Here is a 12,874-nt window from a genome sequence, read left to right as displayed (position 1 = left end):
AAGGTAAAGATAGCTTGTAATGAAACAAATTGTTTAAAACTATCCATGCCTTTGTTGCATTGAAGTTTCAGATTGGGTATTCGTTAACCATAGCAGTGCCATACAAATACAGCAAATGGTATATCTTCAGTAAAGGAGAGTGAAATCACACATGAGATGAAAAATATAGTTGAATAGACATATATTAACTATATATGTTAATATATGAACTGTTCTGCTGATTATATGAACCTGATTGTATACTGATGATCTTAGGAATCTGAGAAGCCTCCAAATATAACTGGACTCCAACACCCAACTGTCCCAGCCAGCATGACCACTGATCAGGGATGATAAATAGTTTTAGTCCAGCAACATCTGGAGGGCCATAGCTTCTCTGATTTATTAGTAAGAGTAAACTTGCAGAATATGTAGATGGTTCAGCGTATGGCCTGAAGGCACGTGAGGCCACCACCTTGTTGAAGCTATGCAAGACAGGGTCTGGTCAGTATTCGGATAGGTTAAGAACCTGGGAACCACATACACCCCCAACCGAGTTCCACAATGGAAGAAAGGCACAATATGAATGTATAAAAATAAATAAATAAAAGGCTATCCCTTTAATTATGTTGGTGACCCTTTCTGGCAAGGTACTTGTTCCATGACAGGCTGACTGAGGCTGATGTCAGTTGTAGTTCAACAATATCAGGAGTGCCAAGGGCTCCCCATTCTTGGAATAAAATAGCATGTAAACCAAACTGTCATTGAAACAACGTCTGATTATATCAACATTGTGGCTTTAGATAAACTGGGTAAACTGGGCTGTACCTTACCCCCCCCCCCAAAATAAATAAATTACTTAGCTCGCTGCATTCATAGCAATTTTTGGTGCCATTTCTACTATACCCCCCCGAATGAAGCAACCTATCATGTCCATTTGCACCATATCAAGTCAAGCCATCGGCCTATCCTGTGTAGCACAATCAAATCCAATTGGCAGAAGCTCTCCAAAGATTCAAACAGTTCCCACCTCTTCTAATCAAAGCTTTCCCAAGAGCCAGCACCAACACTTGCAGAACAGTTTAACTCCACATGACACTGAATACTTGTCCCCACTGTTCTGCTTCTGAGAACAGGCCCAGATGTTCAACATAGGACTATCAATTGCTCCGATTTCCTAGCTCTGGGACTGGTATTCTCTACATAAACATGTGTCGATTTATTCTGAGGCTTCCATTCATTTATCAGAGGAAGCATCAAGGGATTACAAATGACAGAAATATGCCCAGAAGGTTTACCTGCCAAAAGAATGCTTTACTATTTGGGAAGTAATCATTGCAGCTAAAATACTTTGAAGTTATCGGTTTGCAGCACCCAGTCAACTAGGCTGGATCAGTTCTTTATGCTGCCTTACTTTCACGGCTCTTTCTGTTCCACTAGAGGAGTTCCTTTGTAGTCAGAGAATGAGGATGTATCTTGGGAAAGAACTGATACTTCAAGAAATAATTCTTTATCTGGCCTCAATATACTGCACCGCTGTAGGAAATGACAGAGAGTTCACATGTCGACTGATCATAATGATAACCCTGACAGGGGACTTTCTATAACTTCATTATGTGCACAGCTCCTAGAACATGAGGTACTCAGTCCTGTATAGAAACATCTGTTAAGTGACTCCCAAATTGTTCACTCTCAAGGTGAAGAACAGAAGCGAAGACTCTAAACTCTGGGGAGAAGAGTTTAGGTTAAACATTAGGAAGAGCTTCCTGATGATTTAGATAAGCTCAGCAATGCGAAGTCATTTTCTTTGGACAGTTTGGACAGATATCTGCAAGGGAACCATTAGCTGGAAAATGATAATGATTTAGAGCAGGAGGTTGGACTAGATGACCTATTAGGTGCTACCTACAGTTCTATTATACTATGAATGGAGATTGTAGGCATTGGCTGTGTCAATGTGCAACTAAACCACAGGATCCATGTGGTACACAGGAGCAGTGTCAGCAGTGTAATGTTCTATATCATTGTTCCCAACTGCTGTTGGAAGTCTGGATGCAAGTCAGCTGGCTGAGAGAGGTTTGCATGGGTTAAGAGAGATAAGATTTCCAGCTTCCTATCTCTGTACCTTTATCTCTATGCAGACCACTTTAGCTCTTTGATGACCAGTAAGTCTTAGGTTGCATCCTGTTTACAGTTTCCTGCTCTTCCCCACACACTTTCTCTGGACCTTGAGGCAAGCGGTCAGTTTGGATTTGTCTTCTGAGAATAAAGGGACAAGCATAGCTTTCTCCATTTCTCCAACCAGATAGGCAGCTAGGACTACAGAATGCTTTCCTATCAAGTGTGTACTTCCTTTAGTAAACATAAGCTTTCTTATTTTATACCAAAGCCTTAGTCTGAATACCTTTCAACTAAAGGTATGCTCCAAGCAAGGGTTCATTTAACTAAAGTCAACTTCTGCTGCAGCAGACAAACTCCACATGCCAACATATATACCTGGACCTGACCTTGTTTATTTAAGAAGCAGACTGTAGCTATAAGCTAGGGGTATTCTTTATCATTTGCATATAGTGTTAAGGCCACTTCTGTAATAAGACCCTGCCATATGGGATGTCCAGGAAGAACTGCAGCTCAGTGATGAAGCATCTCCTTTGCATGCATGAGGAGAGACTCCCAGTTTAATATCCAGGAGAGCCACTGCCAATGAGTTAGATGGGCTAATGGTGTGACTCAGTATAGGGCAGCTTTCATATGTTCCTTTGTGCCTCTGGAGCTGCCCTTTAAGATTACTAGGAAGCTTAAGCTTCAGATCTGCCACAAATTCTCTTGCACATTTTAGAACTGCAAGGTTTGCTTGAGAGGCAGGCGGGGTTTTTTGCTCATGCTTGGAGAGCACAATCTTTTTAAAAAAACTGAAAATGGGACACATAGTGGACCGTTTATATTTTTAAATTCTTGTTTGACTAATATAGGTAAAGGTAAAGGTACCCCTGCCCGAACGGGCCAGTCTTGACAGACTGTGGGGTTTGTGCGCCCATCTCACATTTATTGGCCGGGGGCCAGCGCTGTCTGGGGACACTTCCGAGTCACGTGGCCAGCGTGACATCGCTGCTCTGGCGAGCCAGAGCCGCACACGGAACGCCGTTTACCTTCCCGCTGGTAAGCGGTACCTATTTATCTACTTGCACCCGGGGGTGCTTTCGAACTGCTAGGTGGGCAGGCGCTGGGACCGAGCAGCGGGAGCGCACCCCGCCGCGGGGATTCGAACCGCCGACCTTTCGATCGGCAAGCCCTAGGCGTTGAGGCTTTAGCCCACAGCGCCACCCGCGTCCCCTGTTTGACTAATATGATCACCCAAATATCACTACAAGACCAAGGAAATAATATCTGATCATCTCACATTTTTCCTACTCCAATGCCATAAACAAACGACAATTAATTGATGCACAACCAGGTTACAAATAGTCATGTAAACAAGCCCATGGTGCCATATTTTATTTTTCTCCCTCTTGTGCACTCTACTCACATTGCCTGCTGAGCAAAGCAGCAACTGCTACATTATCTTTTAAGAAACTCACAGGCCTCCTTCTAAGCACTATCAAGATGTGATTCAGAAGGGGAGGAAAAATGCCAACTGTACTATACCTCCTGTGTAATGTGCAGTCGCTGCATATTAAAACAGTTTAATGAAGTAGGAAAAGATAAAAAAAGCATAATATTCAGGGAAGTCCACCTTTGTATATCGTCTTGGAATGTCAATCAGGCTTTGATTCTTTGTACACTGGACTTTTCATGAACTTACTTCCACGGAAACAAGTACAGGACTGAGCAGTCAGATTCAGCAATTTGTAGGAATAATTTACCACCCTGCAGTAATGGCAATCGCTTCAGATAAAGTTCAACTGTAATGCTTCTCAAATAGTAATACCTATCTTTTGCTTTATTTAGTTGTTCTAAAATAACGACCAAAGAACATCTATGCAAAACTAAATCCTGAAATTAGATTTAAAGAAAGAACACATTGAAACTTACCACAGATGTAAGAGCCATTTGAAAACTGTAGATCCTTGCAAGGCCAAAGTCGGCTAATTTTATCTGCCCGTTGCTGGTGACTAGAATGTTTTGCGGTTTCAGATCACGGTGGACCACTCTGTGCGAATGCAGAAAATCAAGCCCTCGTAGGAGTTGAAACATCATGTCCTAAGGGTAAGCAATTGAGAGTTTTTATGAGAAACAAAGTATGTCATTTTTGCACAGCTTAAATATATAGACAGGGCACCCTATATATACACTTAGGATATATATACAATAGGTAAGCCCCATTTAAGGTAGTGAGCCTTACTCCTGAATAAACATGCACATGGTTCTGATAAGTGTACCTATGCTTGTGTACCTAGATACACAAACAGCCCTCTTAATGCACATTTTTATCATCATCAACATCATTAATTCTGTTGGGAGCTGCCCAGAGTGCCTGGGGAATAAATAATAAATTATTATTATTATATGTTTGCAGGAAAGTGCTGCAATGGGGAGCCTTGTGTATTCATGGAGGCTTTCCACGGAATAAAGACCCTGGAAGTTCAAGAGTCCCATTCATATGGGTAACATCTAGATACACAAAGCTTCCTGCTGCAGAAATTTGCTGTAAACACATGAAGTGGCCAGAGGACTCACGCAGCTCCAGGGGCTCCTCCTCCTCTCCCGTAGTCCCACTCTACCTCATAAATCAACAGGAATTACATTAGTAAGACTAACTTTTCATATAGGGTGGATTATGAGCAAGCTGATAAACACAAGTCTCTATGTTATTAGAATTTGCACAACAGAAATAGGCTATTAACATTTGACAATTAAAAGCATGTAGTTAGTAAATAATATATTATTTATACACTATTCTTCTACTCATAAAGCACCCAGAACAGTTTTTTAACATGAGGAATCATAAAACCAAAAAGATTTATTAAAAACCTGATGCAAATTTCTTGAGAGCAGTGCCTTGAAAAGGTGCCGTCTCCTGTATTCACACCTGCAGAGTTCACAAGACTTAAATGCAAGGGTGACAGGGGTGTTTGGCACAGTCACAAGAGCTTTGACCTGCAAGCTCTCAAGGCTTTTGAGCCTCCTTAATCAATTTCACATTCAAAATGCATTATCTAATCCAAGAGTGTGGAACCTGCGGTCTTTCAGATGCTGTTGCAGTAGAACTCCAATCATCCCTGGCCACTGAGCATGCCAGCTGGGGCTGATGGGAGTCCAGCATCTGGAGTCACTGGATTCCCACATCTGCTTTAATCCAACATGATAATTTACACACATGACATTTAATTGCTCAACTGAAGGGTTGAGTTTTGTAGCATTTTTTTTTTTTAAATGAATCGGATCACTATAGCGACCAATAAATATTAAAATCTGAACCAAAGCAACACAGAATATTCACAGATATTTGGTGATCATGTTTACTGCTTCTGTCTTTTACATGTTCAAATGCATACAAATGGGGGGAAATGCACCTGTTTTGTCACCTGTACCATTCCATAAGTCTCCCTTATACTCTTGATACTCTTTCCAGGAAAATATACAGGCCACTCCAAACCGATGAGATAAAAAAAAGGAGAACATGGTGATGATCTTACCATGCCAAAATTGAATGTGAGCATCAGCCAAGATATGACATACTATCTTCATCCTGCCAGATGACTACCAGGCCATTCACCAAAAGATTTTAGTGAATCTTTCTTAAGCCTGCTGAAAGGAAATTTAGGAATCTCCTAGTTACTTATCATTTCCAGAGGTCTTCCTGAATAATAAATACTTGTTTTAAACCAGTAAATGTGATCATGAGAACTATACATTTATTAAAGCTCCTGAACTAAGTAGTACTGCAAACAGGCACATTTCTGGGAATGAAATACAGAGTAGTGTGTTTTTACTGGCCGTGCATCTCGAGCTAACCCACTCAGTACTCTGTATCCTGTCTACTGATTCAGAACTACAGCTCACAGGCTGCAATCCTACGTACACTTACCTAGGAGTAAGTCACACTGAACTAATGGGACTAGTTCTGAACAGACACACATAGGATTGCCGCCAGTCATCGATTTGGCTCTATACAGCCGAAATTAACACCTCAATGAAGGGTTAAAGTATGGCAGATGTTGATAGCAGGCTCTCCTCACCAACAGGAAAGACACATGGCTATGGGGCCCAGATCTGGGCTTCTCTTTCCTAACAGCTGTTTGTGGACAGCAGCTAATTGTATCCACTTGTTTAACCTCAGGGATAATGTCTAGAGGGGACAAAGTGCCACAAGCACACTTTTTTCAACGGTCATTTCCTCTCTGGTGTAACTTGCATGACAGCATGTGACAAGCAGAAATTAATGGTGGCACTGCTGTGCCAATACCTCTTGAATTGCTTTGACAGTGGCTGCAGGCTGCCTGCTTGGCCACCCAGCCAAGACCTCACATGAAACATGGCAAGGGGCCCACAGCTCTATTCACTAACAAGACAGCTGGTCAGTGATTAGGAAGCTGAAACAATGCACCAAGGGGGGAGGGGGAAAAACATTTGCAAGCAGCTTCAGATCAGGAGATCAAGTTTACTCAAATAAGAGCATCTGAATGTTTCACCACCTCCTTACTCTGCATATTCAGGTGGACTAGGGCGACACAATTTTCGTAAGACAACTCCGGCAGAAATTCAACGAGGCATTTGAATTATGAAAATAGACTTGGGGACTGATCATAGTCGCAGTGTACAAACCTGCAGTGTACAAACCATGTGCAAACCTTACAAGCTTCTTATATGGAACACCTTTCTGTGAAGTCTAACTTGCTCAGACCAGAGGTTCTCAAACTCTGCAATCTAAGACCTAGAAGAATCTGCTTAGGGCTGCCCTACTATTATTCAAGATAGGTTGTTATGGGTAAGTACACATTTGTGGCCATAACGCTGGGAGGTGGTCCCTTGGGCTTGGGCTGAACTTATTTTTTTCAGGGATTAGGTTCCTGGGAAACTGAGAAAGGTCATGCAATAAAACAGCTTGTTCTTCACTGTCCCTGAATAAAGTAATATAGAGTTGACTGGGAGAAGTTAAGTAACCACTGTTTCTACAAAACCACACCTACTTCCCATGAGTCCACGCTAAAGCCACATGATGGAGGGGCGAAGATGAACCTTTGTCCACAAATGCATTCTGGTAACTTTTTGCTCCCTGGCACCGTACATTTCTCCCAATGTATGGACCAGAGGAAGAGTTCTCTGTTCTTCCTCTGCCCATCCCATTATGAGAGGAAAACAGGTGGGCCAGAAAGCAGGAGCAAAGCTAATTCTTTCTGTGGATCAACTCCTTGGAAAGTATGGGGAAAGAAACATCATAGAGGGGAAGAGGGAGTCTGCCACATTGGAATACTTTGTGGAGCTCAGTGGAGAATACTTGCTTTTCATGGAGAAGGTTCTAGGCTCAATATCCGGCATCTCTAGGTAGGGCTTAAACATACCTGTCTGAAACCCAGAAGAGCCACTGCCAGTCAGTGTAGAGTTGACAATACTGAGCTAACTGGACCAAAGGTCTGGCTTGGTATAAGGCAGTTGACTTTATATGACGTTGATATATTCACTGTATCAAAAATCTAAAAGATTTTTCACAGTTCTGCCAGTCTAACTAGGAATGCACATGGGACCTTCTGCATGCTGCCCCACTGAACTGTGGGACATCCCCAAGAAATATAGAGGGTAAATTTGTCAAGGGTAAGCTTGGTAAGAGGAACAGGAATCCAACTAGCAAGTTTTTTTTTTCCGAGTGAGGAGGAAGTTGTGGCAAATATAAACTGCCTTGTAATCCTCAGATGAAGGGCGGTATAGAAATGTATTAAATGTATTAAATAAATAATACATTTCCAGATGTAGAATAAGTTTTAAGGTCGGTATACTGCACCAACTTTCAACACAACTTTCAAATTCAGAAGAAAAAAGCGCAAAATAATTTGAGCTTGCCCTAGGAACTGATCAATAGAATGAAACCTTAAAAGATGAAAAAAGCAAGTTTTCAAACAATGTATTATTTTCAAAATAAAATACCATTGTGCCAAAGAAATCTTGATGGTGGTAAGCAATTGGGGCTTTCTCCCGCTACCAATGAAGCTCACACAGAATGAATTCAGAGGGTTAATTTAGATATTGCTCAGTTCAGCAAACAACTTTAAGCAAACTGAAGTGCCTCTGCTACACCAGGGCCTAAGTAACCTTTCATTTACTCATGCCAATTAAGGGGGGGGACCCCAACAACAACCCACCAATCAGAGAACCCACCACACTAAAGTATGCACTGTTGCAAAATGCCACTCAATGAATTGGAAGCAAACTGGAAAGCAAATGAAAGAGGCTAGGAATCACCATCAAAAGAGTGCTGTTCTCTTTTGTGCCTTAGATATACTAAACAGTATTATTTACTGTGTGCCCTGCAAACTAGTGAGCAGCTGGGTGTAACACATTTCCATGCCATGTAACCTCTCCTTATGCAGAACCAGAAGAAAAGAGATCTCTCTGCTATGCCGTTCCGGTGGCAAAAGGAAAAGACAAGATGATGACTTTCCAGCTCATTGCACTTTTATAACCTTCTCATCAATCACTGTGAGGTGGGTCTTTCTTGTTCTTGCTGGAGAAATACTCTTGGTTTGCTGTTCACAATGCAGAATGACTTCACTAAATAGCTCATCAGGGTCACCTTCATCAGTTTCGTGTGTGGGGAGGACCCATAAAATTTAAGGCCTCCAGTTTGTTGCATGAGGGTCCACTTACTTAATTTTGATTGCAGGCTTGTGGCTTCAAGTTTTTCTCAAGCTGTGTCTGCGCTGACAAACCTCGCCACAGCTCATATTCAGGGACCATGTGGACCTGTGCTTTTGCAACTGTACTGCCTAAGCGCAAGTGGTGCAATTCGCCATCCTGAATAATTTTCTCTCTCTTCCTTTAAAACAAAAATAAAAATGCCCTTTGCTAGCTCTGAAGAAGGAAAATGTGAACAAGTATAAACTGATGCATGAAGGGGCAAAAAAAACTTTATTTCATGTATAGGTGGTGACCATTTAGGTAAGTCCAATTCACACGTGATCACCGATTCATGGGTCCTTTTGGATCTGGAAGAAGACAGAATGGGGATGAAACAGGGCATGCTTATATGCACTATGTGGGGGCCGGGAACAGAATCCCCACGTGAAATGGTCGCTTGCTTGCTCATGGGGTCTGAACTGGCAGTGATTGGCCAGGATCAAGACCTTGGGTTGTAGTGGATAGCTCAATGAAGATGCCGACCCATTGTGCGGCAGCAGTGAAAAAAGCAAATTCCATGCTAGGAATCACTATGCAGGAACTGAAAATAAAAAAGGTACTCAAAATGATCAAGGGGATGGAGAAACTTCCCAATTTGGAAAGGTTTCCACACCTGAGGCTTCTCATTTTAGGGAAAAGGCGAGGAAGAGGCAATATGACTAGAACTCCTGGGCACCCAAAGAATCTGGAAGTTGGAAGAGTCAGGACAGACAAAAGAAGCACTTATTCAGGCAGCGCTCAGCTAACAGAGGAACTAGTTCCCACAGGAAGCAGTCATGGTTGCCAACTTGGATGGCTTTGGACAAATTTGTGGAGGATAAGGCTATCAACATCTACTAGCCACGATGGCTGTGCTCTGCCTCTGCATCGGAGGCAGTGATGCTGGGTCTGACCCAGCAGGGTAATTATATTCATTGTCCACTTGGCTCAGAACTGCCTACAATAACTGGCAGTGGTGCTCCAGGATTTCACGCAGGAGACTTCCCCAGCCAGAGGTTGAACCTGGAAACTTTTGCATGCAAAGCAGATGCTCTACTACTGACCGACAGTCTTTCCATTAATTTAAAAGTAGAAGCACAAGTAAGAAAACACGTGATAGGAAAGCAAGTTAGCCAATGAAGAAAATGATAAAATACTCAAAATACAATTGCCACCTGTTCTCATGAACTAACAATTTCTTTCTGACTGCTCAGATATTTTTTGGATGCTCCAGAAAGAGACTGGGTTTGCTTTTTTTACAACCTTCCCGGGAAGTATGCTACCCTTTGCAGTTTTTGTTTACTGCAGCCAACAGGACGTCTTTGCTCTTCTAGAGGTACATTATGGCCTGTGCACATCAAATCAGTAAAAGTTCCATGATTGTACAGTACAGAAAAAAATGAGGCCAGTTTGCAAAATCCATGCAATTCACCACTGCAGGTCAAAATTGGCACTGCTTTGCCTGGAGAACTTTGGATCATAATCCAAAAACGTAATTTACTGCTTTGTGTGCTTTGGAAGGGATTACTACAACACAGCTGTAGTAATCACCCAGCCCACTGTGAATGCGACAATATGAGTGGGCTGGTTTTGGAGATGGGAGAGGTCTGAGTCTAGCCTTGTTGGTCCTGCCCTTTGCCCCTGATCTCCTCTGCTGCCTTGCAAGCTCATACCAACAGATTTGAGAACTTTGGAACCAGAACTTACACATGAATAGAGCTGCACTGGCCATTGTGGATTAATGCAAAAGTGCCTTGCACAGCAGTTTCAGAGCTTTGGAAATCAGCCCAGCTAAACCACCTTCCTCCAGGCTAATATTCTGTACTATATATGTGTGTTGAGGACTATATCCAATAACATGTCTGGTTTGGAGCTGGTTGTCTGCATAACTAAGCTACTCGGGACTAGCCTTTCCCAAGGGAATTCGCAGGGCATTGTGCTCCCTGAAGCTTTCTCAGGCTGCAAGATAAACTGGAAGATGTGCAAGTCCACCCTGGCTGACTAACAAATTTGAGAAGATGGCATACAGCAAGTTGCTCTCCACCTGCCTTATGAGACTCAGGCAGAGATGGAGGATTCCACGTTAACAGGCCAAGTTTGGAACATTTGTGCATCCAATCTTTGGGACCTCTAGATCAACTGGCCTGAACTCCTTCCCAGTCCTACGCCTTGAGGGTTTTTTAACGGCAACGCTGAGCTTGAACCTGGGGCATCTTGCATGTAAATCATTATTCTCTTTCTTTCCAATTGTTAGGTACTGAGTGCTGATACTTATGGTAACCAAAATGGCACCACCTTTGACCAGACACTGAAATCCAGCTCTGAGGGCTTTCTGGTGGTTTCCTCATTGTAAAAAGTGAGGTTACAGGGAACCAGGCAGAGAGCCTTCTCTGTAGTTGCGCCTGTCCTGTGGAACGCCCTTCTGTCCGATGTTAAGGAAATAAACAACTATCTGACTTTTAGAAGACATCTGACATAGAAGAGTTTGATGCTTTGTTGTGTTTGATGTTTTAATTTGTTGGAAGCTGACCAGAGTGGTTGAGGTAACCCAGTGCAGGCCTGCAGGAACCCCAGGTTTTGCAGAAGTACAACAAATCCTTTTTTAAAAAAGAAAAGAAACCCAAAAGAGGCCAATGGAGACTGATCATGCTTTGTGGTCATGGAATGCTGGATGTGTGTAAAAAACGGAGGGGAGGAGGAACATCCACTTTTTAACTGAGTTGCGAGGTTCAGAAGATTCTCAAATAATGTTGTGCTTTAGATTTCCCTGATCAACTATAACCTATGACCCAATTCATATCCCTACATCACTGGTAGAGAGTCAAAGCAGTGTGACTCCACCTATACCATCTTAGTAATGTATGAAGTGTGTCATGTGGACAGGGGCCATGCCCCTGCAGGCCAGCAAAACTGGTGTGGGGATTATTCATGTGCCTAGCCCTATCACCATGACCCACATCCACTAGTTCTTTTCACACTACATTGTTTTCACATTAGTCCTACACCATGGAAGACCTGTGCAGAGAAGGCTCCAGGGTTACCAGGGCAGCATGAGAGCAGCCATGCCTCAGATGGTAATATATGAACTGGGTCTTACTGTGTTTGCACTGCGTTTTGATGTTCTTGCCCTTGTTCCTCATTGTCAATTCCGATCTTCCTTGCAAATATCTTCCCTTCAGTGCTGACAGAAAGCCCCCTGGCCACAACTATGTGATTTCTGTTCCTTGCACAGCACCTTGCAGAATCTTGGTATCAAATCAATCTTTAACACCCTTGCACAGTATGAGTTCAAATGTGGATGTGGCATTGCTGGCTGCAAAGCCGCCTCTCTATCTGCTGCTCCTCTTTTGCTGAAACTGCACCACTACGCAGTCAAGTCTGTTATGTACCTTCCTTGATATGTGGGGAAGGAAGAGGAACTTAAAGGAATCCCATCCTCCTGGTGCCAGGGCATTGGTTTTAATCATGGTGGTAACTCAGCAAAGAACACCCGAAGATAATAAAACACATATTTAGAGATGGTTTGACTTCCCACAAGTCTTTTTTTTCCTTTCAACATCTCCTGTTTTAGTCTGTGTTGCTTCTCCTTGAATGACAGGCCTGTGTAAGTCATACTTCAGTAATCTGAAGCATATGGCTCGTAGCTCACTGTTGTTTTTCTTATAGTTTCAGAATTAGTCTTTCCAATTTAAAATACATGAAAGACATCTGTATGCTCTTTCATTAAACTCCTTTTTATATTTATAACATCCTATGCATTCTTTTGGAATGTTTTCTATTGAACTGTGGAGTCCAGGCTTGGGCGGCAGCTATTTCCTTTGTATCACAGAGGGAGGAGTGCTATTAGAATAGATCTCCATCTCTCTCTTACACACACAACACAATATATTCTTTGCTTACCCAAACAGGGATGTCTTGGGTTAATTTCAAACGAAATAATATTTTATGTGGATTCATACTTCAGCCCACACACCCTCTCATTCCAACAGCTCTCTGACCCCCACTTCCACCCCCCACCTCCCTCCTGCAATAAAAATGGATGGAAAACTCCTTGGAATCTCCATTAATGGCTGTAACATAACAT

General features: G+C 42.6%; 1 protein-coding gene across 4 annotated transcripts in view; it reads right to left on the bottom strand.

Moving 5' to 3' along the window:
* CDK6 (cyclin dependent kinase 6) overlaps window positions 1-12,874 on the bottom strand; it is a 101,283-nt gene that overhangs the window by 42,969 nt on the left and 45,440 nt on the right. For all 4 annotated transcript variants that reach the window (XM_082194196.1, XM_082194198.1, XM_082194197.1 and 1 more), the window contains exon 4: window positions 4,012-4,179. In XM_082194196.1, coding sequence (XP_082050322.1) covers window positions 4,012-4,179 — 168 coding nt within the window. The remainder of the gene's footprint in view (window positions 1-4,011; window positions 4,180-12,874) is intronic.

The sequence above is a fragment of the Podarcis vaucheri genome (assembly GCF_965113315.1).
Source record: "Podarcis vaucheri genome assembly, chromosome: 12".
In the NCBI taxonomy this organism is placed as follows: Eukaryota; Metazoa; Chordata; class Lepidosauria; order Squamata; family Lacertidae; genus Podarcis; species Podarcis vaucheri.
The sequence above is the reverse complement of the archived record's forward strand: the minus strand, read 5'-3'. Positions and strand labels throughout refer to the sequence as shown.